General features: G+C 61.8%; 2 protein-coding genes across 8 annotated transcripts; one reads left to right on the top strand and one right to left on the bottom strand.

Moving 5' to 3' along the window:
* The first annotated feature begins 1,499 nt into the window (after nucleotides 1–1,499).
* Nucleotides 1,500–23,441, top strand: ARAP3 (ArfGAP with RhoGAP domain, ankyrin repeat and PH domain 3). Of its 7 annotated transcripts, none has more exons than XM_059860033.1 (34): nucleotides 1,500–1,657; nucleotides 3,268–4,362; nucleotides 4,953–5,011; nucleotides 5,293–5,366; nucleotides 5,781–5,851; nucleotides 9,946–10,206; nucleotides 10,974–11,043; nucleotides 11,464–11,584; nucleotides 11,776–11,963; nucleotides 13,434–13,540; nucleotides 13,644–13,843; nucleotides 13,996–14,081; nucleotides 14,509–14,691; nucleotides 14,903–15,065; nucleotides 15,375–15,506; nucleotides 15,579–15,735; nucleotides 15,863–15,965; nucleotides 16,170–16,368; nucleotides 16,457–16,520; nucleotides 17,317–17,480; nucleotides 17,623–17,835; nucleotides 17,976–18,081; nucleotides 18,553–18,700; nucleotides 18,859–18,927; nucleotides 19,203–19,277; nucleotides 19,386–19,500; nucleotides 19,660–19,788; nucleotides 19,958–20,091; nucleotides 20,232–20,314; nucleotides 20,522–20,557; nucleotides 20,978–21,041; nucleotides 21,135–21,272; nucleotides 21,551–21,589; nucleotides 22,239–23,441. In XM_059860033.1, the coding sequence occupies exons 2-34, from the start codon at nucleotides 3,308–3,310 to the stop codon at nucleotides 22,803–22,805; spliced, it is 5,373 nt and encodes a 1,790-aa protein (XP_059716016.1). In that variant the 5' UTR covers nucleotides 1,500–1,657; nucleotides 3,268–3,307; the 3' UTR covers nucleotides 22,806–23,441. The 7 variants fall into 7 exon arrangements, 5 of the variants coding, with proteins under 5 accessions (XP_059716016.1, XP_059716014.1, XP_059716017.1 ...); XM_059860031.1 differs by having other exon boundaries at nucleotides 3,268–4,368; XM_059860032.1 differs by lacking the exon at nucleotides 1,500–1,657 and adding an exon at nucleotides 2,963–3,117 and having other exon boundaries at nucleotides 3,268–4,368.
* On the bottom strand, nucleotides 23,388–25,883 carry LOC132334181 (proteinase-activated receptor 3-like). Its single transcript, XM_059860036.1, has 2 exons — nucleotides 25,597–25,883; nucleotides 23,388–24,722 (listed from the first exon to the last, which is right to left on the bottom strand). Exons 1-2 carry the CDS (start codon nucleotides 25,691–25,693, stop codon nucleotides 23,656–23,658), a joined length of 1,164 nt encoding a protein of 387 aa, XP_059716019.1. The 5' UTR covers nucleotides 25,694–25,883; the 3' UTR covers nucleotides 23,388–23,655.
* Nucleotides 25,884–27,108: the final 1,225 nt, after the last annotated feature.

The following is a 27,108-nucleotide window of genomic DNA, read 5'->3' as shown; positions in this document are numbered from 1 at the left end:
CATCCCTGTGTGTCCCTCCCTGTCCCTGTCTGTCCTTGTGTCCCCCTTTCTGTCCCTATGTCCACCTGTCTGTCCCAGTCTGTCCCAGTCTGTCCCCATGTCCCTGTCTGTCTGTCCCTGTGTGCAGAGGTCAGGGCAGCCCCAGGCTCTGCTCCAGGCCCAGCCATGGCCCCAGAGCCACGGGCAGGGCCTGAGCCCAGGAGCTGCCCCTGCCCAGGAGGCAGAACTGCTGCCCTGGGCAGTGCCCAGCCCTGAGCAGATGGTGCAGAGGCTGTGGAGTGTCCCTGCCTGGGGACATTGCAGAAGCCTCTGGACACAATCCTGTGCCCTGTGCTCTGTCTGAGCAGTGAGTTTGGCCCTGCTGGAGCCACTGTGGATCCTTCCAGCCTGACCCTGCCGGGGTTCTGTCTGTGGAGGTGCTGCAGGTGCCAGTCTGTGCTCACTGCTGCCACGCCTGCGGCACAGCAGGACGGAGATGGTGACAGATCTGTGCTCTGTCCCTCCCAGCCACACCACAGACCTCAGCAGCCTTCCCAAGAACAGCAGGGCCCAACAGCTTCCTCTGTGAGGCAGGGGGATGGCACAGTCTGCCCTGCAGAGCCACAGGGTCCCTGCACACCCTGAGGGTCCCCTGGCACCCCGAGTCTCCACACCCCACGCACAAGGGGGTCCATGGGGTCACCCGTGCCCAGAGGATGTGTCACTTTCCCTGGAGCAGCTGCTGGGGAAAGGGAAGGAAGGCAAAAGCCTTGCCAGGTTCGTGCTGAATTCTGCTTCTGCTTTGCAGCAGCAGCCTGTGGTGAGTGCCTTTCCCCCTGAGCTGCACACAGGGGTTTTAGAGGGTGGCCCTCCCACACCACCCCCACAGTGGCTCTGGGGGCACTGCTGGGGTGGGGAAGGACCTGCTGGAGCTGGAGCAAGGCAGTGCTCAGCTCTGGGCTCTGACAGGACAGGGAGAGGTTATCAGCATGGCATCAGGAGAGAGATATCAGCCTTGACACTCTCAGGGTTGGGTAAGAGCTGAGCTGGACTAACAGCTAGCCCTGCTGGGCTCTTGCAAGAGGTGTTGTGTTAAAAGCAGCTGGGCCAGGCCGTGCTGAAAGCTCAGGCTCCTTGCAGGAGGGAATCACATCTGATGTCCCTGTTCCACGCCAGCCCCTGCTGCCATCCTGCCCCTCAGCTCACTCCACATCCCCCTGCCCACGGGGCACCAGAAGTGGGATGAGGTGCTGCATTCCCAGCATCCCTACAGCACAAAGGTTTTGATCTTCCCAAAATTTCATCCACCCAGCCCCCCAAGTGCCAGCCCTCCCATTCCCATAATCAGCATGGATATTTTAGCCTGTTTTCCTCAGTTTAGCCCCAAGGAAGGCAGAGCCTGGCTGAGGGACAGGACCCAGGATAGCCGGGCCAGCGTCATGCCTGGAAGGGACAGGACAGAGGGTGGGACAGGGATGGGGACCAGAGGGCTGGCCTGGAGGAGGGACCGGCAGTGGGAGGCGCAGGCTGAGTGCTGCGGAGCCCGCGGCAGTTCCTGCACGGGACTGCCCTGGCATCCCCCTGGAGCCCGGAGAGGGTGGCCCCGGAGCCCAGAGGACACTACCACCCACCGTGCTGCCCCACCGGAGCCGGCCCGGGGGGCTGCGGGCCGCCAGAGGTGAGGGACAACCACGGGGGTGGCAGGAGATGGATGGGACAGATTTGGGGATGGTGGGGAAGGGCCAGGACTGGGACAGCCCGTGCTCACCGTGCCAGCTGGGCAGGGCTTTGTAGGCACAGGGATGGCGCCCACCTGCCCGTGAAGTGTCACTGCCCACGCCCTGCACTGCCCCAAAGGGCCACACCACAACGTGGTGCCCGGCACGACCCCAGAGCGCCAGGCACGGGGAGGACTCAGGAGCCATCTCCTCACTGGAGAAGCCCCAGGCAGGGCAGGCAGAGGGCAGAGCCGGCCGCAGATCCCTCAGGGCGATACCGGCATGAAAGAGGGGGGAATTGCCCCATTTCGGCCCCAGCTGCTGGGCAGAAGTGGGTACAGCCCTTTAACCCTGGGGCACAGACATCCAACCCACATCGCTGGGGAACATCGCTGCCCTGCTCTGCCTTTTCTGTGTGGGACATCGCTGCCCTGCTCTGCCTTTTCTGTCGGTCCTACACAGCCTGACAGCTGTCCTGTGCCCCTGTCTTGCTCCCGGTGTCCCAGCCCCTGTCGTGACTGTCCCTCCTCCTCGCTGACAGCGTCCCCCACGTGCTGGCGGGGACACCGCAGCCTCGCAGGGCGCTTCCCCACGGCACCCACGCAGCCCGGGCAGGAGGGGCCGGGCAGCGGGGCCGTGCCCATGCTGGGCACGGGGGCTCAGCCCGGCTCTCCCGGGCCGGCTTCGGGACGCGGCTCCGCGGGAGGGGGCAGGGGATGCGTGGGAGCGTGCAGGCAGCAGGAAGGAAGCCTGCGCCGAACAATAGAGGGAAATGGAGGAACTGGAAAAAGACCCAGTGGCAGCACAGTCAGCACCGATGGTTTAGTGCAGAGCTGCGTGATTCATGGGAAAAGGCCCTCAGCAGGCTCTGTCCCGGGCTGTGCTGCAGAGTCATCTCGGGCTGAGCATCCCTGGCGGCACCCGAGCCTGGCCGTGCCTCTGCAGCTATGTGCAGGCGGGGGTTCTGCCCGGCCGGGGGCGGGTGGATGGGTGGGTGGGAGTCTGTCTCCCCTCTGTTTGCCCGTGAGTCATGCTGACCTCTCCCATGCCCTCGCCAGCAGTGAGAGAGAGAGATTATGGTCTGGCCCTTCCGGCCGCAGAGCCCTCCCCGAGCCGGCCGGCACAGGAGCTCATCATCCCCTGGGAGGGGCCGGCTGCTCCCCCCGTTATCTGCCCGGGACCCCCCCGCGGCTGCGCGACTCTGGCCCGCCCGCCGGCCCCGCGGAGCGCGGCGCATCCCGGCGCTCGGCATCCGCCCCAGCCCCGCTCCCCCGTGAGCCCCCCAGCCTCAGCTCCTGCCCGGGCTCGGGTCACGGCCCCGCCGACAGAGCGGGGCCAGGATCCGGCTCCGGCTGCCCCGGGGAGTGCTGCAGAGGCTGGGGCTGGGGAACAGCAGGATGTCGGCTCCCGGAGCTGGGAGGTGAGCGGCGGCGGGGACGGCAGCGAGGTGTGGGCACCTCCGGGAGCATCCCGCGCTCCCACCCGCGGGCTCCGCGCCCTTCGCGGCAGCCGAACCCACCCCCTTTCCCTTCCTGCCGCCTCCTCAGCCCCTCTCTCCCCTCTCGCACAGATGATGGGCTGAGCATCCGTTCCGGAGGCACCCCAGGGCCATGAGCTCCCCGTGCGGCCCTGACTCGGATATTGCAGACTGGCTGGCCACCATCCACTTGGAGAGGTACCGGGATGTCTTCAAGCAGCACGGATACCACGTGGCCAGAGATGCCACCTCTCTGGACAGCCACCACCTGCAGCAGATCGGCATCACCGCCACCGGGCACCGCAAGCGGATCCTCACCCTGGCGCAGCAGACTCGGCTGCTGAGCCAGTCCCGGGGCAGAGCTGCGGCAGGAAACACCCATTCCCGAGGCACGGAGGTGCTGGATGCCCCCCAGGAGGGCAAGGATGCCATGAGAGCAGAGCCGGGAGGGACCAGTGACGCCTTTGGGACGCAGCCGCGTGTCACCGTGCCCAGCCAGGCACCGCCTGGAGATAAGGACGCCGCTCCTCCCGCCCCGAAGCCGGTTCCCAAGCCGAGGACGGTTTTCCCTCGCTCAAAGCCGGAGCAGGGATTAGTGCCCGTGCCCCCTGCACGCTCCACGGTGCCAGCGCACGGCCCGGGCAGCGAGAGGGCACCAGCAGCCTTCGTGGTACTGGAGGGGTTTGTGCCAGGGGAGAGCTCCACGGATTTGGAGAGCCCGGAGCCCGGCGCTCTTCCAGGGGCAGCGGCGGCCATGGGTGCGATCGCGTCCCGGCTGCGAGGGCGGGACAGTGCTCGGGAGGACACACGGCCGCCCCCGAGCCACGGACAGACCCTGGAGACAGCGGAGAAATGCCCCCCGTCGGTCCCGAGCGTGCCCCCACGGCACAGACACAGGGGCCCGGCAGCCGAGCCCAGCCCTGGCAGCGCCCAGGAGGCTCCCCCCGGCCCCAGCGCTCCCCCTGGTCTCCCGGCCAGGAGAGACCCCTCGCCCTGCCCCAGAGCAGCCTCCTCTGAGCCGGGCTCGGGGCAGCCCCGGCTGGAGATGGTGTCCAACGTCATCTACGAAGGACTCGAGCGCCCGGCAGCAGCCGCGGAGGAGCCGGGAGGGGAGGACGGGCCCCGGGGAGAGGGGGTCCCCCAGCCCCCCGCTCCGTGCCCGCAGGAGCACACCCGGCCGGAGGACAGGTCTGAGTAAGCCGGTGCTTTCCCTCAGCCCTGGCAGCGGAGGGGGCAGAGCAGGCAGAGATGAGGGCGCAGAGACCCCCCCAGCCCCGAAACCCACCCCGGAGCTGGCCCTGCCCCCAGGTGCTGACGAGCCCCTTTCAGCACCCTCCCCGTGCCTCCCCCGAGCTGTGGTGCGGCAGCTGGGATCCCTCTGGGATGACAGGACGGCCCTGGGCCCCCCGATGGCTCCTTCTGGATGCAGGGAGGGGCTGCTGCCCTTCCTCTGCCCCTCTGGCAGCACGGCTGGGGGTCCCCGGCATGCTGAGGGGGTGGCTGAGTGAGGTGCTGGGGCTGCTCCTGCGGGGAACGAGGCGGGAGATGTCAGAGGGGGGAGATGCGCTGGGAAATGCCCCACAGCCCCAGAAAATATCCCAGCAGTGCCAGGGTGGGGAGAGAAGGGAGCAAGGAGGGCACCGGGAGCGGGGAGGGGACACTGCACACTGCAGGGGACAAAGCCGGGCTCGGGAGCAGCGTCCAGCAGCTCCTGCCCAGCCAGACCGGACACCACGGACCCCATTCGAGCCACACAACCCTTGTCCTGTTTCCCACAGTCCTGGCTGGCCCGGCGGGGCCCTGCCCCCCATCCCACAGAGACCCACCGGCAAGCCAGGTGAGAGCCCCCGGGGCACAGCGGGGACCTCGGAGTCCCCGGGAAGGGGGAGGGGGGTCACCCACACGCCCTGCCTGCCCCCCGGCCCTGCCCCTGCTCCTGCCTTGCTCAGGACCGGGCTGGCCCGTTCCAGGCAGAGCCCAGCCCCACCCTGTCACTGTGTCACACGCCCTGGGTGCCGGGGGGCACTGTGGTGGGCTTGGGGGTCCCTCCCAAGGTCTGGGAGTCCTGGGTGATCTCTGCCTCACCACTGATGCTTTCCCTCCCCTCTCTGCCCACAGAGGGGAATGATCTGCCCATCACCCCCTACAGCGAGACCATCTTTGGCCATGTGGCCCTGCCCCGGGAGCCAAAGGTGAGGGGACACCGTGGGGGTGGTGGCTGTCCCCCGCTGTCACTCTGCATCCCACCAGCTGCTGCAGAGTCAGGAGCCACAGCTTGTGAGGCCACGGTGCCCAGCAGTGCCTGGGAAAGGTTCTTCCCCCAGAGGGTGCTGGGCACTGCCCAGGCTGCCCAGGGAATGGGCATGGCCCTGAGGCTGCCAGAGCTCCAGGAGCCTTTGGACAGCTGGGATGCACAGGGGGGATTGCTGGGGGGTCTGGGCAGGGACAGGGGCTGGGCTGGATGTGTCTCTTCCAGCTCAGGAGATTCTGTGATGTTGGGTTAGGGTCACAGGCTGAGCCCCTGCACCATGGGCCAGGCAGGCTCAGGGGGTCTGGGATGGGACAGGGCACAGGGGACAGGAGATGTGACCATTCTCTCTCCCCAGGGTGTTGGCATCTCCTCTGAACAGAGCTACGAGGCCGTGCCCGAGCTGGAGCTGGAGCGGGAAGGCTGCAGGTAGGGATCAGCTCCTCAGGGCCACAGGGGCTGGGCTGGGCCTCAGGGGACAGGGCACAGCCCTGGGGACAGCCTGAGAAGGGATGGGGCTTCTTACCCCACAGCAGAGCTGATCAGGAACCTGAGGGATGGGGTCAGCAGCCTCTAGAAGAGCCGATGGGTTTGGAGATGAGAAGGAGCTGTGCTGGTGGGAGATTTCTGAGGGCACAGCTGGGGCAGCACCGGGGGCACTGCACACCTGTACACCCAGAGGAACCTGGGTATGACCTTTGGGAACTGGGAAACACCATGGGGGACAGGGATTGCTCAGAGATTAGCTGGCTCCAAGCTCCAGATGAGGGGTTGTACAACCCCTGAAGGCTCCAGCAGCATCAGATCAGCATCTGCTGCTCAGTCACTCTGTGGTGGAGGACAGTGAAATTGTGAGGGGCACCTTTAAAACACTTTTGAAATGTACTTTCCATAACTCCTGATAGCATCTCAGAAAGAGGAAGGAAAGCTGCTCTTCCCATTTCAGATGGGGAGGGTTCCTTTTCCTGTGTTGCTTAGAAAGGAGGAGAGCTGCAGCTCTGTGGCCTTCAGCCCTGCTGTGGCCTTGCTGGCCAGTGCACGTCCATGGCCCTGCCTTTCTGCCCAGTGTGGGGACAGACACTCCCAGTGCCTGGGTGTGGCATGCTCTGGGTGTGTGGCACCATGGTTGGCACCTGATCTGGTGGCACAGATCACAGCCACACATGGGAACTGCGAAGTTTTCCACCCTGTGATATTACACACCTCTCATCAACTACACCCCCGTAATCCCAGTGCTAGCAATCGATTGTGGGAGCCTTTTCCATGGCCTCAGGTGAAGTGCAGTGCTCTCCTGGGGGTCACAGTCTGTCTGCACAGAAAGTTGAAAATTCTCAGCATCCAGAACTCCAACACCTAGGAACTGGAGTTTTGTACACAGAAATACTGAAATCTCCTGTGGAGCCTCTGAATCAGCTCCCAGAGGAGCTGGGCACTGACCTGTCTGCATCCAGTGGCTTCCAGGGACTTGGGATCCAGAACATCCCAACTGGCCAGGCTCTGGCAGCTGTGCAGGGATTTTGCAGCTGGCTTTGCTGAGAAGAGGCAGGATGTGACCATCAGCAGTGTCAGGGGCAGCAGTTCAGGTTTTTTCTCCCAGCCCAAGCAGGAACAGGAGACAGAAAACTCTGAGACCCTTTTGCCCTGTGCTCCCAGACTCCATCATCCAGCTGCCCCAGCGCTTTCCTCCCAGCCCAGCCCCACTGGTCCCAGCACATTCCCTGGATCCTGCTCAGCTGCTGGGAGCTGCTGGCCAGCCCTGGCCCCAGCTCTGCTGCCTCTGTGGGACCTCCTGATCCTCCCCTGCAGCACTGGTGTTTCTCCAGTCCTTATCCTTGTGTCACAGGGAACCACCAGCCGTCCTCTGCAGCCCACCCATCCACTTGTCATGGGAAATATTTCCCAGTCCCAAACCTCAGTGAGGCCCTTCTGCCCCTTTTCCTACCTGGGGTAACTCCTCCTGCCCTCTTCTGGGGGAGCTTTGTCTGGCCCATGCTGCTCCCTGGCTTGGGGCGTGGCAGTGGCAGTGTCAGGGGTGAGCAGAGCCACCTCACCTGCAAGAAAATATCCTCAGAAAGAGGAAGAGGAATGCAAAATCCCTGCAAACTGGGAGCTGGGTCTCTGAGGGTGCAGCAGGAGGGAGCCTGAGCACCTCCATCCACGCTGGTGATGCTCAGCCCCCCGAAATGCTGGTGCCCTGCTGCAGCCTCAGCAGGACAGAGAGGTGGCACAGCAGTGTCTGTCACCCCACGGAGTTCAGGGGACTGGGTCACACTCACCAAGCACCGTGGGTGGGCTTTGCTTGTCCCTGCCAGATGCTCAGTGCCCTCGGTCTCTTTGCAGCTTCATTGACTGTAAGGCCCAGCTCAGGAAGGGGCTGCCGTGGATTTTTTTCCCTTTTCCTCTTGCCCTGACCCATTCCGTGGGTCTGCCTCCCACTCAGGCCCGGCACTCAAGGCTGCTGTCTGCCTGTGACTCAGAGTCCTCCAGCCACACCGTTCCCTGTCCAGTCCTTCCTGAAGCATCTGCAGACAAGGCTGGGATTCCAGCCAGATGAGTCACCCTGCCAAGGCTCTGTTGTGCTAATTAAACAGCGATTTTCCTTGTGCTCCGAGCCTCGAGGCCAGCCGGGGCCATTTCTTGTCTCTCCTGGAGCCACACAGGCCGTTTTCCCTCGCCCCCTCTCCATCCCCTCCTCAGCCCCGGCACTACCTCACTTCTCTGAGCAGACCCCAGCTGGGATGGCTCCAGCATCTTCCCAGGCACATTTTGGGCTTGCTCCTGTCCCACGTGGATCAGGGACAACTGGTCCTCAGAAGGTGCCTGTCCAGGGCCTGTCCTAAGATGAGGCAGTGCCCAAATCCAGGTGTTGGGAGAATTTAGGAGTGTTTGGGATCCTTCTCCTGGTCCTGAATCTTCTCATGATCTTACACCGGAGACATTTTCTCACATTCTGTGGGCTTCTTCTCCAAAAATGTCTCCATCTCCAAGGAGGATTCCCACAGCTCACCTGCTCCTCTCCCACGTGGTTCTGCACCTTGCTCCTTGCTTTGTCTGGTGTCACCCAGCTCCTGTGGCCGAAGCACTGATGGCCAAGAGAGTCCTTCCAGTTCTCACGACCCTGCCCCATCACCCGCCCTGTCCCCTGGAGATGCCCAGTTCGCTCAGGTGCTTCTCAGACAGAAGCTGGGACAAGTCTTGGATCATCCTTGTTGCTTTTTAGGAGCCTTCTTTTTGCCCTGGCATTGGATTCCTCAGGGGAATTTGGCATGGATGCTCTCCTGTGGGTGCTGGGGTGTCTCAGGAACTGTCTTCCTGCCCGTCACCATTGCACCTGGGCAGGCCCTCTGGGAGCTCCTGGGCCTGTCAGACATTTTCCAGCACATTTCCTTTCCAAGGAAAGAAAAATGCCTGGCTGAGGGGGCTGATGGGAAGGGGCAGGCTTTGCAGTTTATTTTTATAATTTCCTTTCATTGTTATGGCTGGAGAGCCCCAGCAGGGCTGGCTGGGGGTTTAGCATGGCTTCCCAAGGAATGGGGATGGATGCAGGAGTTCCACCAGCCCAGCAGGCACAAAGGTGTTGTGGCAGGAGTTCCACAGTGCTGGGAATGTTGGAGGGCAGAGGGAGGGAGCAGCCGGGGTGGGTGTGCAGCAGGGAGCAGGATTTAGGACTGGGGATCTGCCTGGCTTCCTTTTGCTGCCCATCAAGAGCGGCAGGAGGTGATGCCAGGGGTTTGGAGACGTGTGGAGGTGGCCTCAGTGACATTCCCCAAAGCAGGGAAGCCCCAGCCTTTGTGCCATCACACAGGACTGGCTGAGCCTCGGGCTGCTGGTGGCCACAGGGCTCCTGAGCACTCCTGGAGATGCAAACCCCAACATCCCTAAGTGCCCCAGGTGGGTCAGGCTGAGGCCAGGAGCAGTGCCAGGTGTCCCCAGAAGAGGTGGCATCGCCCAGGAGCAGTGCCAGGTGTCCCCAGAAGAGGTGGCATCGCCCAGGAGCAGTGCCAGGTGTCCCAGACAGGGTGGCATCACCCAGGAGCAGTGCCAGGTGTCCCAGAGAGGGTGGCATCACCCAGAAGCAGTGCCAGATGTCCCCAGACATTGCCCAGGAGCAGTGCCAGGTGTCCCCAGAAGAGGTGGCATTGCCCAGGACCGTGCTGTGCTGCCCAGCCAGGAGCAGTGCCAGGTGTCCCCAGTCAGGGTGGCATTGCCCAGGACCGTGCTGTGCTGCCCAGCCAGGAGCAGTGCCAGGTGTCCCCAGTCAGGGTAGCATTGCCCAGAAGCAGTGCCAGGTGTCCCCAGATAGGGTGGCATTACCCAGGACCGTGCTGTGCTGCCCAGCCAGGAGAAGTGCCAGGTGTCTCCAGACAGGGTGGCATGGCCCAGGACCGTGCTGTGCTGCCCAGCCAGGAGCAGTGCCAGGTGTCCCAGACGGAGTGGCATTACCCAGGAGCAGTGCCAGGTATCCTGGCTATTGCCCAGGACCGTGCTGTGCTGCCCAGCTCCCTCCCAGCCCTTTGCTGCAGGACGAGCAGCGAGTGCAGCAGCGAGGGCCGCAGCGAGGACGAGGAGGGCCGGAGCCGGCTCATCGAGCGCATCGCGCACAGCGACACCGAGGGCTACTCCACCGTGGAGGCGCCGGGCGCGCCGTTCAGCCTGCCCGCCCACCTGTACCCCGACGAGCTCCTGGACGACCTGACCATCTCCCCGTACGCCAGCTTCACGTCGCTGTGCGAGCCCCGGCCCACCATGCTCGGCGGCTGGCTGGACAAGCTGTCCCCACAGGGGTACGTGGGGCTGGCCTGGAGTCACAGCGGGCTTGGGCTGGGAGAGACCTCAAGATTGTGCGAATTTTTCGTCACTCGGGGTCACCAGTTGTGGTGGTGTTCACAGGGGTCCCAGGAAGAGGGGAGAGATGAGATCTGACTCTATGTTTCAAAGGCTTAATTTATTATTTTATGATATATATTATATTAAAACCATACTAAAAGAATAAAAGAAAGGATTTCATCAGACGGCTTGAAAGGAAGGCACAGAATGGAATGATGACAAAAGCTCCTGACTCTCAGAGAGTCCAAGCCAGCTGACTGTGATTGGCCATTAATTAAAAACAACCACATGAGACCAATCACAGATGCACCTGTTGCATTCCACAGCAGCAGATAATCATTGTTTACATTTCGCTCCTGACGCCTCTCAGCTTCTCAGGAGAAAAAATCCTAAGGAAAGGATTTTTCATAAAATATGTCTGTGACATTAAGGTCATCTCGTTCCTCACCCTGCCATGGACAGGGACACCTTGAACTATCCCAAGTTGCTCCCAGCCCCACCCAACTGGCCTGGAACTCCTTCAAGGATGGGGCAGCCCCTGTAGGTAAAGCCCCCTTGGGCAAGGTGAGGTGGCTGCACCAGACACTGTGTTCCCCTTGGAAGGGGAACCTCTTAGGTGCCCCAGCTGTGCTGCAAGGCCTTCTGTGCAGCCGTGCCTGGGAGGAGGAAGGGTCTGTGAGGAGCAATCATCCCCTTCCCAACAGTTTTTCTGCCACCCCAACAGGAACTATGTCTTCCAGAGGCGCTACGTCCGTTTCGATGGGAAGAACCTGATGTACTTCAGCAGTGAGAAGGTACCAAGGGCACATTGGGGCAGGGTGGGGAGGCTGAACCTCAACACCACCTGGGGAGCTGCCACATCCCCTTGGCCTCCCCTTGTCCTTCTGGAAGGAGCCAGCAGTGCTCTGCCATCACCAGGGTGGAGCAGCCAATGCCTGGCAGGCTCCCAGCACAGCCTCAGCCATAGGGAGCCTAGGACAGCAAGGGTCCCTCTGCCAACAGGGAGCAGGAAAGGGGAGGTCCTGCTGGAAACAGGGACAGCCATGGATCCATTCCTTCCTGAATCCCCAGCACTCACCTGGCTGCTGGTGCCCGCAGGCTGTGCTGTGAGGCAGCACCAGCAGAGCACCCAGGGGATGTGGAGGATGTGCCAGGTCACGGAGGTGCCCTGTGGGAAGGGCAAAGGGGGTAACCCCACCTGGGGCTTGTTCCAGGAGCCCTATCCCAAAGGAGTGATCCCACTGTCTGTGATTGAAATGGCTCGTTCCACCAAGGACAACAAGTTCCAGGTCATCACCAGCCATCGGATCTTTGTCTTCCGTGCCGAGAACGAGGGTGAGTGAAAACCTGGGCCAGGGCCCACCAGCCCTAAGGACCCATCCCTGCCTCCCCTCTCCAGGCAGAGCACCCTGCAGGCAGCTCTCTCCCCATCCCCAAAACATCCCCTGCCTGCCTTCTGGGTGCTGTGCTCCGTGCCAGGGCTGTTGGGAAGGGCTCAGCCCCGCTCCCTCCTGCCTGGTCCCCAGCCCAGAGGAACGAGTGGTGCTCCACGCTGCAGAAGAAGGTGATGGAGCAGCGCCTGGTGGGGTCCCGGCCCCGGCCCGCCAACACTGCCCACTGCCAGAAGTCAGGAACCCTGGAGCTGAAGGGCCAGAAGTCCAAGGTTTTCGCAGCCCTGAGCCTGCCTGAGATGTGGCTGTACAAGAGCGAGCAGGTTTGTGCCCAGACCCCCACGTGGGATGAGAGGGATGGAGGGAGCTGAGCCAGAGCTGGTGCCAAAGGGAGAGCAGAGAGGAAAAGGGTGGGCAGGAAAAAGGGAATGGCAGAGCAAGAAGCTGGAGATCCTGCCCAGGGCAGCAGTGATGGGTACCAGGAGTGGAACCCCTCCCAGTCTTGTCACTATCACCAAATCATCATCATCTCCACCAGGCATTTTGGTCTCGGTCACACCAAGCATCCCAGCCCATCCCAGGGCAGCTGGATCAATGGCAACAAACACACCTGCTGCAGGGGGCACTCACAGGGACAGCTGGTCCCTGTCACCTCCCATGCTGCTGCTGCTGCTGCCCACAGAACACCTCACTTGCTTCCTTCTGAATTTTCTTAGCACCTCTGGTTTTAGTTCCATTACTTCACTTCCAGGTGCCTGCTGTGCACTAAGCAGCAGCAGCTCTGAGGAGTTGGCTCAGGCTGATATTTGTTTTATGAGGGTCCCTAACTTGAATCCCCAAAAGAAAGGGACCTGGTGTCTTGGTTTGACCAGGCAGGTGTTTGCTAAGGAAGGCAGGAGCCTCCCATGAAATGGAAAATGTAAAACCCCTCCCTCTGAATTTTGAAATTAAGGGGCTCTCAGGCAAAGATATGGAAGCAGGAATAACGGTCCTTTACTAGGGAAGAAAATAAAAATAAAATTAAAAGTGTAGTAATACAAAACCCCACTGCCAGAGTCAGAGCAGGAGCTGAGCCCCTGTATGTCAGGGTGGTGGCACAGTCCCATCCCAGGGGGGCTCAGGGTGGTGGCACAGTCCCATCCCAGGGGGGCTCAGCCCTCCTGCAGTGCCAGCTGTGGTTCTGCTGGAGCAGGGATCCTGCACAAGGGGGGAGTTTTCCTCTGCAGCTCCAGGGCTGCTGGAGATGGGCCTGCTCTCCCTCTGGGAATGCAGGGCAGGAGAAAGCTGCTCCTCTGGGAATGCAGTGGGCAAAGGCTGCTGGGCTGTTCCCAGGGCAGATTGGATCCAGGGAGGAATGCTTGGCTCCTCCCCTGGGCGGAGCATCTCCCCCTGGGATGGTGGAATTTGATCAGCCCTGCAGGGACACTCAGTGGCCATGGACAGCAGAGATCTCCTGGAGGGAGGATGGGCTGTGGGAGAGAGAAAGAAAAAACTGCCCCATGGACAGAGAGAACTGCCCCAGCTCTGACAGATGGGAACAGAATACACACCCCCAGCCACATCTTGAAACCCAGGACACCTGGGTATCCACATTTCAGTGTCTGTGGGCCTTTCATTTGAAGGAATTTGCAGGGTGCTTTATGTCAGATGAGAAGTGGCTGAGGGACCAGCGGGTCTTGTCCAGGCAAAGCAGGGACAGGATGCTGGGGGTGCCCTGGCTGCAGCCCCAACCCCACAGGCGTGCCCAGGGTGGTGCCCAGCAGAACCAACAGCGCTGCCACCCTGAATTGCAGTTCTTCAAAATGGGCATTGCCGTGTGCTTCATTGAGATGCGCGGCTCCACCATCCGCGAGGCCAAGAGCCGCAGCTTCGAGCTCATCACCCCCTCCAAAACGTTCAGGTATGCGGGGATCTGGGGGGGATGAGCAGGGAGGAGCAGCCCTGGGCTGGGCTGGGCACTGGTGGCTGCAGCCCCTGAGCTCTGGCTGCGCTGGTGCTCCCAGCTTCGTGGCCGAGTCGGAGCGGGAGAAGCGGGAGTGGATGGAGGCGCTGCAGGAGGCCATCGCTGAGATGCTCTACGACTATGAGGTGGCAGAGAAGATCTGGTCCAACAAAGCCAACAAACACTGTGCTGACTGCTGGGCTCAGAGTCCTGACTGGGCATCCATCAACCTGTGCGTGGTCATCTGCAAGCAGTGTGCAGGTGGGACAACTCCTGGGGGGCACTGGGGCATCCTCGGGTGGGTATGGGCTGGGCTGGCCTGGGCTGGCATGGTGCTGCCTGGGGTGTGGGCATAATTTGGGGCCCAGTTCCCTGGCAGGATCGAGGGGTGCTGACTCACCTGCTCCCTGCAGGGCAGCACCGCAGCCTGGGTTCCAACATTTCCAAGGTGCAAAGCCTGAAGCTGGACACCAGCGTCTGGTCCAATGAAATTGTACAGGTGAGACGCTCAGGGGTGCAATGAAATCATACAGGTGATAAGCTTGGGGGTGCAATGAAACCATGAAGGTGAGGCACTCAGGGGTGCAATGAAATCATGAAGGTGAGACACTTAGGGGTGCAAATAAATTGTGCAGGTGAGGCACTTGGGGGTGCAATTAAATCATGCAGGTAAGGCACTTGGGGGTGCAATGAAATTGTGCAGGTGAGGCACTTGGGGGTGCAATGGAATCATGCAATTGAGACACTCAGGTCTGCAAAGAAATCATGAAGGTGAAGCACTCAGGCCAGGGCATGCTTTGCTCAGGGGCCAGGCTGCTCCCGGCGGGGCAGCATCGCCACAGCCTCCCTCAGGATGTAGGAACACTGGGAATCCTGCTCCTCCTGCTGACCCTGGGGCTCTCCATGACCATGGGACTCTCCCACAGCTCTTCATCGTGCTAGGAAATGACCGAGCCAACCGGTTCTGGGCCGCTCGGCTCCCCGCCACCGAGGCCATCACCCCGGACAGCGGCGCCGAGCAGAGACGGGAATTCATCGCGCGCAAGTACCGGGAGGGACGGTACCGCCTGCCCCACCCCCACTACGCCACTCAGGAGGAGGTGCTGCAGGTAGGGGACACCTCCAGGTGCTGGGAGCCACCCCAGAGCTCCTGGTCTGAGGTGCCAGCACCTCCTGCCTGGCTGCGTGTGCTCACTCCCTCATTGCAGGCAGATTTTGGGAGGTTGTGCCCTGGTCTGGCTGCCTTGGAGCAGCCCTAGGAGGAAACTGGGGTCTCCATGAGCCAGGGCAGGGTCCCTAAATGTGCCTGTTTCACCCCAGGCACTGTGCTCTGCGGTGGCAGGACCAGCCCTGCTCAAGACCATCCTGCAGTTCTTCTCGTCCTCAGAGGCTGCTCTGGCCTCTGATCCTGCTGCCAGCGAGGCGGCCCCGGGGGCCGACCTTTGGTGGGGACCAGAGAGCAAAAGGCCCAGGAACCTTTCAGGTAAAGAGGAGCCTCGAGTCCCACCTGGCTGTGGTGGAGAAAATTCCTCTTTGCTGCTGGCCCTGCCCCTCCTGGCCTAGCCCAAGGCCGGGGACACTCAGGGTGTCAGATGTCGTGGCTCCCTGGGGGACCCGCCCTGTTGAAGGATTCCTCTGGAATCTCTGCTTAGCGGGTTCCTCTGGAGTCCCTTTTCAGGGAACCCCATGCCTGCACACCCCATTGCCTACACCTGCGTGAGGGGGGTCTCCCTCTGTACCCACAATCTGGTGGGTGCCTGCTCCCCCCCACCCTCCGTACCGTGTCCCACAGGGAGCCCCCGCGGACGGGACCCGGGTCCCGAGGGTGTCTACAACGAGATCACCCAGCCAGTGACACACAGCGGGTACCTGTACCGGGCCACGGCCCCCCCGAAGCTCCCAGGGGCCAGGAAGAGCAAAGAGGGTGAGTGTGGGCAGCGTGGGAGGGCAGGCAGAGGGTGCCCACCCCAGTGCCACTGAGCCCCTGTTCCTGCAGACTTCCAGCGCACGTGGTGCTCCCTGGAGAGAGCCTTGCTCTTCTTCGAGACTGAGAAATGCACTGAGCCCCTGGGCCACATTGACAGCGGGGATCTCATCTCCCTGGGGGTCAGCAGAGCCCACCAGGCACTCACCAGCCCCGGCCCCACTGAAAGGTACCCCCAGCCATGCCCCCAGGCATGCCCAGAGAGCGTGGGGCACACAGACAGCAGGGCTGGGCTCTCTGCTCTGGCTCTGGGGGCAGGGACAGGGTTTCCCTCATGGCTCCTTCATCCTCTGCAGGTTTCGCTTCACCCTTGAGCTCTTCCTCACTGGGGAAAAAGTGCAGCAGCTGGGAGCTGATGGGCCCGAAACGCTGCAAGCCTGGGCCAGTGCCATCGGCAAGGTGAGCCAGCCCCAGCGTGTCCCCAGATTCTGTCCCTGCTCACCTACTGTGATTCCTCACAGCTCCCCATGCCCTTCATGCACTGTGGGAAGCACTCTCCTCCCTTTCCAGGGCTCCTATCCTCCCTGGTGAGCTGCCCCCATACTCTTGGGGGTCAGCCCTCGGGATGTCTTCACCCCACTCATCTCCCGTTCCATCCCACAGTGGTTCACCCCCGTGAGCTGCCACTGCCTGCTGGGCTACGAGTTCCAGCGCGTGGGCCAGCTGCGCTACAAGTGCATGCTGAACCCAGAGCGCTGGCAGAGGGCCTTCTTCATCCTGCAGAAGAGCCACCTCTTCATCTGCCCCGCCGAGGAGGACGGGGCTGAGGACAGCATCAACCTGCGGCGGCTGCAGGAGCTCAGTGAGTGCCAGGAGCTCAGAGGGCCCGGGGTGGGCACCGCGGGGCGGCCCCGCCTGGCCCTCACTGCTCCGCTTCTCGCCCCATGCAGGTCTGGTTCCCCCCACGGACACCCCGGAGAAGAAGGAGCTGCTGGTCCTGGTGGAGATGGGGAGGTGAGTCCTGGCTGTGGGGATGATGAGGAGTGAGCCAAGCAAGCTCAGCTTGCTGCCCAGGGCTAAGGCACTTTGGGATGTGTTGGGACTCAGAGGTTTTTTAGCTCTTGTCTCTGTCACAGTCTCACAAACCCTGAGTTCTGCAGCACTTCACTCTAACAAACTAAAACTGGAGCCCTATCTCTCTCTCTACAAGGCCTTTTAAGGGTAAACTGTCCAATTAAGAAATGACACCTAAATTATTTTTACTTTTAACCCAATAACCAACCACCTGTGGCCCACAGTGTGAACATCTATATCCAATTACACAAAACCACCCAAACCCATGGAGAAGATGAAGAAGGAGCAGCCTCCCCCCTAAAACCTCCATCTTGATTTATATATATTACTATATTCTAAAACCTTAAACTCTAAGTTTTCCACCATGTGATATTACACACTACTATTCAAACTCTAAACCCACAATCCCAGTGCTATCGTTCCATCTTGGAAGCCTTCTCCACAGCCTCAGGTGAAATGCAGTGTTCTCTTGGGGGTCAGTGCCTGTCAGCACAGAAAGCCTGAAATTATCAGTGATCAGGGTTCCGACAGGGATGGGCAGATGCCGATCCCAAATCCCTGGTGGGGAAGTTACAGGGACAGCAGGGCTGTGGCCAAGGGCCTTGCAGGAGTGTTTTGGTGGGGTCGGGTGTCCCTCGGCTCAGCCTGGCTGGCCCTCCCTCCCTGTCACAGGCAGGAGGGATAACCTGCCCCTGTGACTACCCTCATTCCCTCTTTTCTGCCCTTTTGTTCTCAGGACATTTTACCTGCAGGGCTTGTCGCGGGCAGACTCGGCAGCGTGGTACGGTGACATCCAGGCATCGGCAGGGGGCCGGGGCAACGCTCTGAGGGACCAGCAGCTGAGCCGGGGGGACATCCCCATCATCGTGGACTCCTGCATCGCCTTCATCACCCAGTACGGTGAGCCCAGCCCCTCCAGCTCCCTCCAGCACCTTGGGCTGGCCAGCAGATCCAGGCAGGAGGCACCGCTCCGGGGCCACCAGCTCCATGAGGGATTCTCTGAGCAGGACCCGGCCCCTGTGACCCCGTGTCCCTGTCCCAGGGCTGCGGCACGAGGGGATTTACCGCAAGAACGGAGCCAAGTCCCGCATCAAGGTACTGATGGAGGAGTTCCGGCGGGACGCCCGCAACGTCAAGCTGCGCATCAGCGACAACTTCATCGAGGATGTCACTGACGTGCTGAAGAGGTTCTTCCGGGAGCTGGAAGATCCCATCTTCACCCTGGAGCTGCACCCGCAGTGGAAGGAGGCTGCAGGTACCTCCTTCACCCAGCCCTGCTCTACACTGGGTTCCCTGGGGACAGCATTCCTCTGGATGGGTCCTGGTTCCACCCTCGGTGCCGTGTCACCTCTGGATCCGCTGGGTTCAGCTAGGATCTGGTTCTCCCCTCTCCAGAGATCTCCTCGAAGCCGCAGCGCTTGGAGCGGTACAAGGAGCTCATCCATCGCCTGCCTCGCCTCAACCACAAGACCCTGGCTGCGCTCATCGGGCACCTCTACCGGTCAGTGGGGCCCCCCAGTCAGGGTCCCCTGGTCCAGCCAGCCCTGTGGGGTCTCCTTGCTGCCCAGCGAGTGCTGGCTCCTGTCCCTAAGAGACAGGGAGGGCCCATGCCCTGCTCCACCCACACAGCTGGTGTTGGGACACCTTGAGCATTCCCAAAGTCATGCTGCAGCAAGGGGGAGCAACAGGAGGTTTGGGGCTAGAGGACAGCACCCTGTAGAATGTAAATGTCATCCAGTGCCCCAAAAAGACAGAAAACAATTCCCATCGTGAGTCAGCGTTTGAGGTAGCACCGTTGTCTGGTTTGGTGTCAGAGGGAAGTTCTCTAAACAGGAACTTGCCCAGTTTGGAGTTCCCACTGCTGAGGGGCTGGGGACATCCAGGCTGTTTGTATGAGGCAGAGGAGGGTGGCTTGGGCTGAAACCCCACCCTGAGCAGGACCAGCCCCTCACCTCAGTGCTCTTTGTGCCAGGGTGCAGAAATGTGCAGACCTCAACCAGATGAGCACCAAGAACCTGTCACTGCTCTTCGCACCCAGCCTCTTCCAGACCGACGGCAAAGGGGAGCACGAGGTCAAGGTGATGGAAGATCTCATCGACAACTACGTCAGCATCTTCAATGTAAGCAGGGGCCTGCAGCCCCCTCCACGATGGGTCTGACCTCCTTGGATCCCCCCACAGTGCCCACCTCTGCCTCCCCCTGCATCCCTCCACCCTGGCCCTGTGTCCTCAAGCCAGATCCCGCTCCACGCTGACCCTGTGCACCCTTCCTCTGGCAGATTGATGAGGATCAGGTATCCCAGATGGATCTGGAGAACAGCCTGATCACCACCTGGAAGGACACCCAGGTACTGGGAATGTGCTTGTTGGCCCCCACCACATCAGGGACCCCTGGGCTGGGGGGACTGGCTGGAGGATGGGGACACTCCCAGCTGCCCCCCATGGGTCCCCAGTGTCCCATATCCTCACTTGGGAAAGGATGTTCCCCCTCTTATCTCCCCTGTGCTCACCACCCTGAGGCTCCTGCCCCAGTTTCCCAGGACACCATCTCCAGCCCCGGGAAGGTGGGATGTGCTCAGCACCCACACCAACACCTCACCAATGCCACCCGCTCTCCCCGCAGCTCTCCCAGGCAGGAGACCTCATCATCGAGGTGTACCTGGAGCAGAAGGTGCCCGACTGCTGCGTCACCCTGAAGGTGAGTCCCAAAGCAGGGCTGTGCCAGAGCACGCGGGGAGGGAGCTCCCGGTGCCCCTGGGACCCATCCTGCACCACCCGCCGCAGCTCCCCGTGTGTCTGGCCCCAGGTGTCCCCCACGATGACAGCAGAGGAACTGACCAACCAGGTGCTGGAGATGCGCAACGTGCCCGCCAGCCTGGACATCTGGCTGACCTTCGAGGCTCTGGAGAACGGGGAGCTGGGTGAGCACGGGGGGATGACCCAGGGGGAAGCTCCTGCCATGGCCAGGCTGGTGAGGGGCAGGTGTGGGGGACAGGGGCTGGCTTTCTGGTGGTGGCAGAGGGGACAGGAACTGGCACAGGGAAGGGGGCACGGTGGTGAGAGTGTCCCTGTGTCCCCAGAGCGGCCCCTGCACCCCAAGGAGAAGGTGCTGGAGCAGGCCTTGCAGTGGTGCAAGCTCCCAGAGCCCAGCGCCGCGTACCTGCTGGTGAGGAAGGTGCCCATCGGCGAGGGCAGCTGTCTCTTCACAGGTAAGGCGAGCACAAAGGGACTCAGCCCCTCGGGGTGTCCCCAGTGGGGGACAGCTCTGCCTGAGCTTCCCCTTGCAGCCATCAGGGGCACATCAGTGATCCCACAGTGGGGTCCCCCTGCAATGCCACCCTGCCAGCCCCCTGACCCTTGTGTCCCCACACTGGGCAGGTGCCAAGCGTGAGACCCCCAAGTGTGGGCTGCTGAGGTGCCGGGAGGAGCCCCCCAAGCTGCTGGGGAACAAGTTCCAGGAGCGTTACTTCGTCATCCGGGACAGGAGGCTGCTGCTGCTCAAGGAGAAGAGGGTAGGGGGATGCTGTGGGAGGGACCTCAGCCCCAGGCGTGGCAGGAGGAGCCTGGGGACAGCAGCGGCACAGTGGTGGCTGTTCTCCTGGCAGGGAGGCTGGCACCAAGCCGGGCTGACCCACTGGATGTCCTTTCCCAGAGCGCCAAGCCAGAGCGTGAGTGGCCCCTGGATGCAGCCAAGGTTTACATGGGCATTAGGAAGAAGCTGAAGCCACCAGCTCAGTAAGTGGGACCTTCCCAGGTGTGGCACTGGGGCAGATATCCACCCCTCAGTCCCTGCTCCTGGCACCCAATCCCAGCTGCTGGAGTACACCTGGACCCAAAGCCTGTGCCCACAGGGCGAGATCAGCCCCCTGCCGCACTGCCCACACACCCCAGGCTGTGTCTGAGCTTGGCAGTGCTGCCCTACAGCCTTGCGTTCCTTTCCAGGTGGGGTTTCACACTGACCCTGGACAAGCAGCAGCTGTGAGTACCTTCCCCTGCCATCCTGGGGCTGGGGGAGGTCGAGATCTGTCCCCAGTTTTAGTGGGAGTGAGACAGCCAGGGGCAGTGGTACAAGGCCCTGGGGTCGGGGCAGAGCTGGGGCTATTGAGAGGCAGAGTGGTGGGGCCACATTGTCCCTGGCACAGGATGGAAGCCAGGCTCCAGGGGCCACCCACGTCCCTGCCACACATCCTTCCTGACTCCCCAGCCACTGCAGCACCCCTGGCTGGTGCTGAGTGCCCTAAAAGTTCCCACCTTGTCCTAAAGCAGCTATTTGAGCACACAGAGATTTTCAGAGATTTAGCCTCATGGGGTGTTGATGAAACTGAGAGCCCCAGGTTCACAGACAAGGTGACAATGCCCCATGCCCCCCTGGCATCTTCTCCACTATTTGCTCTGCAGGTACCTGGTGTGCTCAGGGCAGGCTGAGCTGTGGGACTGGACCACCAGCATCCTCAAGGCTCAGGTGGGTGCAGGCTGGCGGTGCCCCCCAGCTGGGCAGGGCTGGGAGGGGGCTGGCAGGGCCTGACCCCCGTGCCCACCCTGTCCCTGTGCACAGCACGACGACCTGCGCCCCGTGGTCCTGCGCCGGCGCTCCTCCTCCGACCTCGCCAAGCAGAAATTCGGGACCATGCCGCTGGTGCCCCTGCACGGGGACAGCACTGATGCCACCATGCTCTCTGCCAACCAGACCCTGGTAAAGCCCCTGCAGCTCCCCCTGCCCACAGGTGCTCCTACACCCATCCTGGTCCTTGTGCCGCCCCAGGACCCCGTGCGCACCCTAGGGCTGGAGAGGCTGGCGCACGGATGGGTGCTGTGTGTGCTGTGTGCCATGCTCGTGTCCATGCCCGTGTCTGTGGCAGCTCTCCATGCCTGCAGGCTCCTGCAGCCTCTGCCCTCCCCTGCCTGCCCAGGCAGCCGTGGCCCTGCTCTGTGCTCTCCGTGCTCACCCCTGTCCGTCTCCTCTGTTTCTAGCGCCGCCTGCACACGCGAAGGACTTTGTCCATGTTCTTTGTAAGTACCTGCACACCTGGAGCACCTGCTGCTGGCTTTGCACTGTGCCAGGGCTCACCTGCAGCATCCCACGGGCACTCAGAGATGTGTGCCCACCTTGTGTGGCAGATGAGGGGGTGCCCACTGCTCTGCGTGTTCCCTACCTGGGGACGTGGGTCCCTGCATAGTCCCCGTGTGGGCAAGCAAGAGCACACCAGTCCAGCCCGGTTCCCAGAGCCTCTCCCGTTGGGCACATGTTGTCCATAGGGTATCAGTGGAAGAAATGTGAGGAAAGAGGTTTAGGTGTGCCTTGCCATCAGGTTATTTCCAAAAAAGCCACTGGGCTGAACCTCATCTCTCCTTTGTGCTCTGCATGGGATCCACCTGCCCGCCCCACCCCGGAACGCTCTGCCAAGGGGTGCTGGGCTGGTGGCATGGACCATGCCCAGGCAGGGACCAAAACTTCCCTTCCTCAGCCATAGGGAAGAAAGGGCAGCAGTGTCTGAGCCGAGGGACCTGGTGGAGGGCGGGTCCCCTGCAGGTATCAGCCCCATGGTTTGGGACAAAGATCCCCAGGCAGTGCGGGGTGGGGGCAGGGTGAGGGGGGGACAGAGGGGTACAGCTGAGCTGTGTGGGCAATACCCCTCACTGTGCCCCCTGCCCTCCCCAGCCCATGAAGATCCACCAGGACTCCCTGGAGGAGCAGCAGGAGAAGGAGGCAGACACTGATCCTGTCTATGAGGAAGTGGGGAACTTCCCCGAGCTGGCGGCGCTGGACCTGGGGCAGGGGCTGCTAGCAGAGCTGGCGGCCGTGCCCCCCGTGGACAGGTCTAAGAAGCCATCCCCATTCTCTGAGGAGCCCCCAGGCACTGCCCTGCGCTCTTCGCTGCCCGCCAGCCCAGCCCAGAGGGTGACAGGTCCCTCTGTCACCAAAGCTGTGTCCCTTGAAAGGGGCTTGAACCTGGAGAGCAGCAAAGCCCCAAGCCCGGGGCTCAGACCCACCAAAACGTCCTCTCTGGAGAGGAACGTGGAGCCTTCCCTGGCACTGGGCAGGGACTGGGAGCAGGCAGCCACACCAGGGAGCAGCCCCACAGCAGAGACCTCCCTGGAGCTGCCCAGGAAGAGGAGCTTGCAGCCTCCCTCACCCATCAGTGACAAACTGATGCAGGAGCTCAGCAGTGTCATCCTCAGGAAGAGCGATGGCCAACCCCCGGGGCCTGGCCAGCCGGTGACGTGACCCGCTGTGCCAAAGGGGTGGCCACCAACCTGGGGGTCAAGTCGTGCCCGGTGGCAGCGATGATGGGTACCCCAGAGGCAGAGGGGATGGGTACACACACTCCCACATCGTAGAAGCCCCACCCTGCTCCTCCTCCTCATCCCGGAGCCAGGCTGGGATCGGGAACCGAAGGGACAAGTGGTGACCAGGATGTTGGGCCATGGTACCCCCTCATGGGAGGGCTGGGACTGCTGCCACCCGTGCTCTTGCTTGTGGGTGGCACGTCTGTCACGGAGCCCAGCACCGAGGGACACAAGTAAAAGGGAAAACAAAAGCAGGAACGTGATGCCCGCATGTTTTGGCAGCACGGCACCGTGCCAGGCAGGGGGCACGGGGTGCCTGCCAGCACGGGGGAACACAACGTGTCCCCTCCAGGACTGGGCCTGCGGGGCAGGGCCAGGACACTCAAGCTATCCCTCCTTCCCTTCTTACATCTACTGTGGCGTAGTTTGGGGGGAAAAGGGGAGCAGCAGGAGCAGGGCTGGCCGTGTGTGCCTGGCGTTAGTCCTGGCGATGGAGGGCAGCCCCTCCTCTGCGAGGGTGTTTGTACCTATTCCTGCCACCAGGAGGGAGAAATAAAGGTTTATTTGTACTCTGGAGGGTTTGGTCACTGCAGGAGGAGCCTGGTGAGGGATGCCAGGGTCTGGCAGGGAGGGAGGTCGGGGTGCCAGACACCAGCTGAGGGTCCCATGGGATTGGGCAGTGCTGGTGCCATCGGTGGGGCAAAACCGAGGCAAAATCCTTGTGAGCCTCAGATCCAGGTGGGATTTTTTGCCCAAGTATATTGCCAGCCCTTCATGGTGGGCACGCTTCAGGCTCCCCCATCCCCGGGGCAGGGAGACACAGTCTGGCAGCCCTGGCTCTGCTCACTGGACCTCAGGGGCAGGGCTGTCTTCTCCGTGGACCTCCCTGACAAGGTGTCAAGCCCCCGCAGGCAGCGGCCTCCTGCATCCCGGAGCCAGCCCCGAAAATCCCGGGAGACGTAGAAGTAGATGAAGGGATCAAAGCAGTTGTTGCAGGCGCTGAGCACCAGGGCCAGGGCGTAGGAGATGTAGGTGCCGTTGTTGCAGCCCGTGGGCTCCAGCAGGTAGTGGATGAAGAGCATCACATTGCTGGGCGTGAAGCAGAGGATGAAGACCAGCAGGACCAGGGCCAGGACACGCACCACCTGCCCGTGGCTCCCTCCCTTGGCCAGCAGCCGTGCCAGGATGCAGCTGTAGGAGATGATCATGATCACGAAGGGCAGGCCAAAGCCCAGCCCCACAAGGGACAGGAAATAGTAGCCAAAGAACCTTTGGGTTTCCTTTTCTAGCACATCGTGGCACGTGGTGATGTTCAGGCTGGAGATATGGTGTGTGTGGGAGCGCAAAAGCAGAGGGCTCATGCCCAGCCCCACCAGCAGCCAGATGCCCACAGAGATGCCCACTTTGCCTCTCATCCAGCTGGAGCCCTTCCACAGGAAGGGGTGTGCCACAGAGATGTAGCGCTCCAGGCCAATGCAGGTGAGGAAGAAGATGGAGCTGTACATGTTCCCGTAGAAGAAGGCCACCATGGCACGGCACAGGTAGTCCCCAAAGGGCCAGTGGTTGCCCAGAAGGTGGTAGGAGATCTTGAAGGGCAGCAGGAGGACAAAGAGCAGGTCGGCCCCGGCCAGGTTGAGCAGGAAGATGGTGCTGGAGCATCTCCTGAAGTTGGTGACCAGGACCCAGCAGGCCAGAGCGTTGGCCGGCAGTCCCACTAGCAGGACCACGGAGTAGAGGGCAGGCAGGAGGCGGGTGCTGAGGGTGCTGTTGAGAAAATCTTCCTCAGAGGCCTGGGAGCACATGTCCTTCTCCTGGGGAGTGAGGGGGACCAGGGCTCGCCCTTTCTTGTTGAGCACTGCAGGGACACAAGGGGACACAAGGCATCGGGCTCAGCCGAGGGCAGGAGCTGTCACCCCTCCCTGAAGAGCCACCACTGAACACAGGAGGTGGCATCTACCTGTCCTACGGCAGGGGAGCCCCCAACACCCTGCTGCCCTCACCCCACAGAGCTGTGCCCTGCTCTGTGCCAGCCACCACCGGTGCCAGCCCAGCTGGGTGTCCCGCTCTGAGCCCAGACCGGCTCTGCTCCCACAGCCCTGGTGCTGCTGGTGTCCCTTGTCCTACCCAGCCCGGCACATAGGAGTCAGGAGGGCAGCACGGGGCTGGGATAGTCCCAGCCGTGTCCCCAGCTCAGCTTCCCACCACAGACAGAGACATCTTCTCATCTTCCTGTGGTCAGGGGTTTTTCGCTGCGTGCAAAGAACTGAAGTGAAGAACAGGAAGGTCCCAGGACACCAGAGAAACAGCTCAAGATCAAATCCCTTTTCTGGCTTGCTCAAAAAAAAAAACCAGACAGGCTCTGCACGTCACCCCCAGCTGCAGAATTTCTATCCTGATGGTCCCCAGAACACCCTGCCCCGGGGGGCTTTGGTTACATCCAACACATCTCCCACAACCTCTGCCCCCTCTCCACAACAAGGGGATGCAAAATCCAGGTTATGAGAGCAGTAATCTGAATTTTGCTGCCAAAAGGGGAAATGCTGGCTGGGTTTCAGGTCTTCACTCAGATTCTCAATGTGGACACAGAGGGAAGGCAGCAGAGCAGGACCCCAAACTATCCCCATGTCACCTAGCCATCACCTCCAAGTGTCACGGGACGTGATGTTGGGGTGTCCCAGTGAGGAGTCCCTGCCCTACCCCATCACCCCCAGACCCACCGAGGCACTTACCTGAGGAGGGTTGGGCAGCAGAGCCAAGCCAGGCACAGCTGAGCAGGAGGGTGACACAGGCAGCAGCAGAGGCAGGTGACAGCACCCGCCAGGACATCTCTGCGGAGTGGCCGCTGTGCCAGCCGGGTCTGCACAAATGGCACAGGGCTGGTGACACGGCGGGGCTGTCACCCGTCCCTTTCTCTGCTGACACCCCCACTGTGTCTCCACCACGTCACACTGACGTCCTGCCCACATCCCTGCGGTGTGACAGCCAGGCTGAGGCGCGGCGTGACTGCCAGTTGTCCCCACGGCGAGCACGGGGGCACGCCATCGGGGGGAAATTTCCAGCTGTGTCACACGACCGTGGGGAGGAGGAAGCAGCAAGAGGCAGCTGGAGGCAGCCAGGAGAAGCACAGCAGAATGACGGATCTGTTTGTGCCCCGTGCGTGGGACAGGAAGGTGGCAGCGGGTTCCCAGGCTGGTGACATGTGGCCCTGCTCACGGCAGCACTCCAGGTCTCTGGGCATCCTGCCTGCCCAGCCCTGCCAGGGCCAAACAGCCCCAGGATCCATCAGTGGGGTCAGGCTGACATGCTGGTGTCACAGCTTGGTGTAGATGGGGCCACCCTGCATTGTCCCCTTCCTGTCACCAAAAGGGGCGGCTGGGTGACCTCCGGTCCATTTTTCCAGCTAAGAAGGGGAATACCAGAGCCAGTGACACATCCCCAGGCGAGCCTTGGGCATCGTCACACCCAGGGGACCAGGACATGTGCAGCCAACCCCAGAAATGTCATGGGAGGAGAAAGACGGGGACGAATGTGGAGAGCCACGAGCTGTGCAGGAAGCACAGAGAGAAATCCAGACAGAAAGAGAAGTGAGAGATGAACGGGATGGGAGAGGGTTGGGAGGGGGACAGGGGGACAGACAGGGACTGTTTGGGGTCCCTCATGATTCCAGGGGGCCCCCACTGAATGCCACTGCTCAGCTGTGTGCCCCTGTCCCCACGGCAGGGTCCTGGCAAGCCAGGGGCTGTGTCCTCCATGTGACATGGGATGCCACACGTCCCTGTGCTGGGGGCTGTCCCCTCAGGGTCCCACATGTCCCCACATCCCAGGGCCAGTGCCCCAGTGTCACCACATCCTGGGACCAGTGTCCTGTGCATCCTCATGCACAAGGACTCAGTCCCCAGTGATCCTAGTGCTGTGTGCCCCAGCACCCCCCAAGTCGCCGTTGTCCCCATGTCCCCCTGCCCAAGGACAGGGCTCCCCATCACCCCATGTCCCTGTGATGCTGTGCCCACACATCCCCATCTCTCACAGCCCTGTGTCCCCACGTATGTCCCTGTCCTCCTGTCTCCTTGTGTCCACATGCCCCCATGTCCCTGTGTCACATATCCCTTTGTTCCCACGTCCCTGTCTCCCCACCTACATGTCTCCATGTCCCTGTGTCACATATCTCTGTCACATGTCCCGGTCTTCCCACATCCCCATGTCCGCATGTCCCTCCCTCTCATATCCCTGTGTTCCCATGT

This window comes from Haemorhous mexicanus, chromosome 15 (genome assembly GCF_027477595.1).
Source record: "Haemorhous mexicanus isolate bHaeMex1 chromosome 15, bHaeMex1.pri, whole genome shotgun sequence".
Classification (NCBI taxonomy): Eukaryota; Metazoa; Chordata; class Aves; order Passeriformes; family Fringillidae; genus Haemorhous; species Haemorhous mexicanus.
The sequence above is the reverse complement of the archived record's forward strand: the minus strand, read 5'-3'. Positions and strand labels throughout refer to the sequence as shown.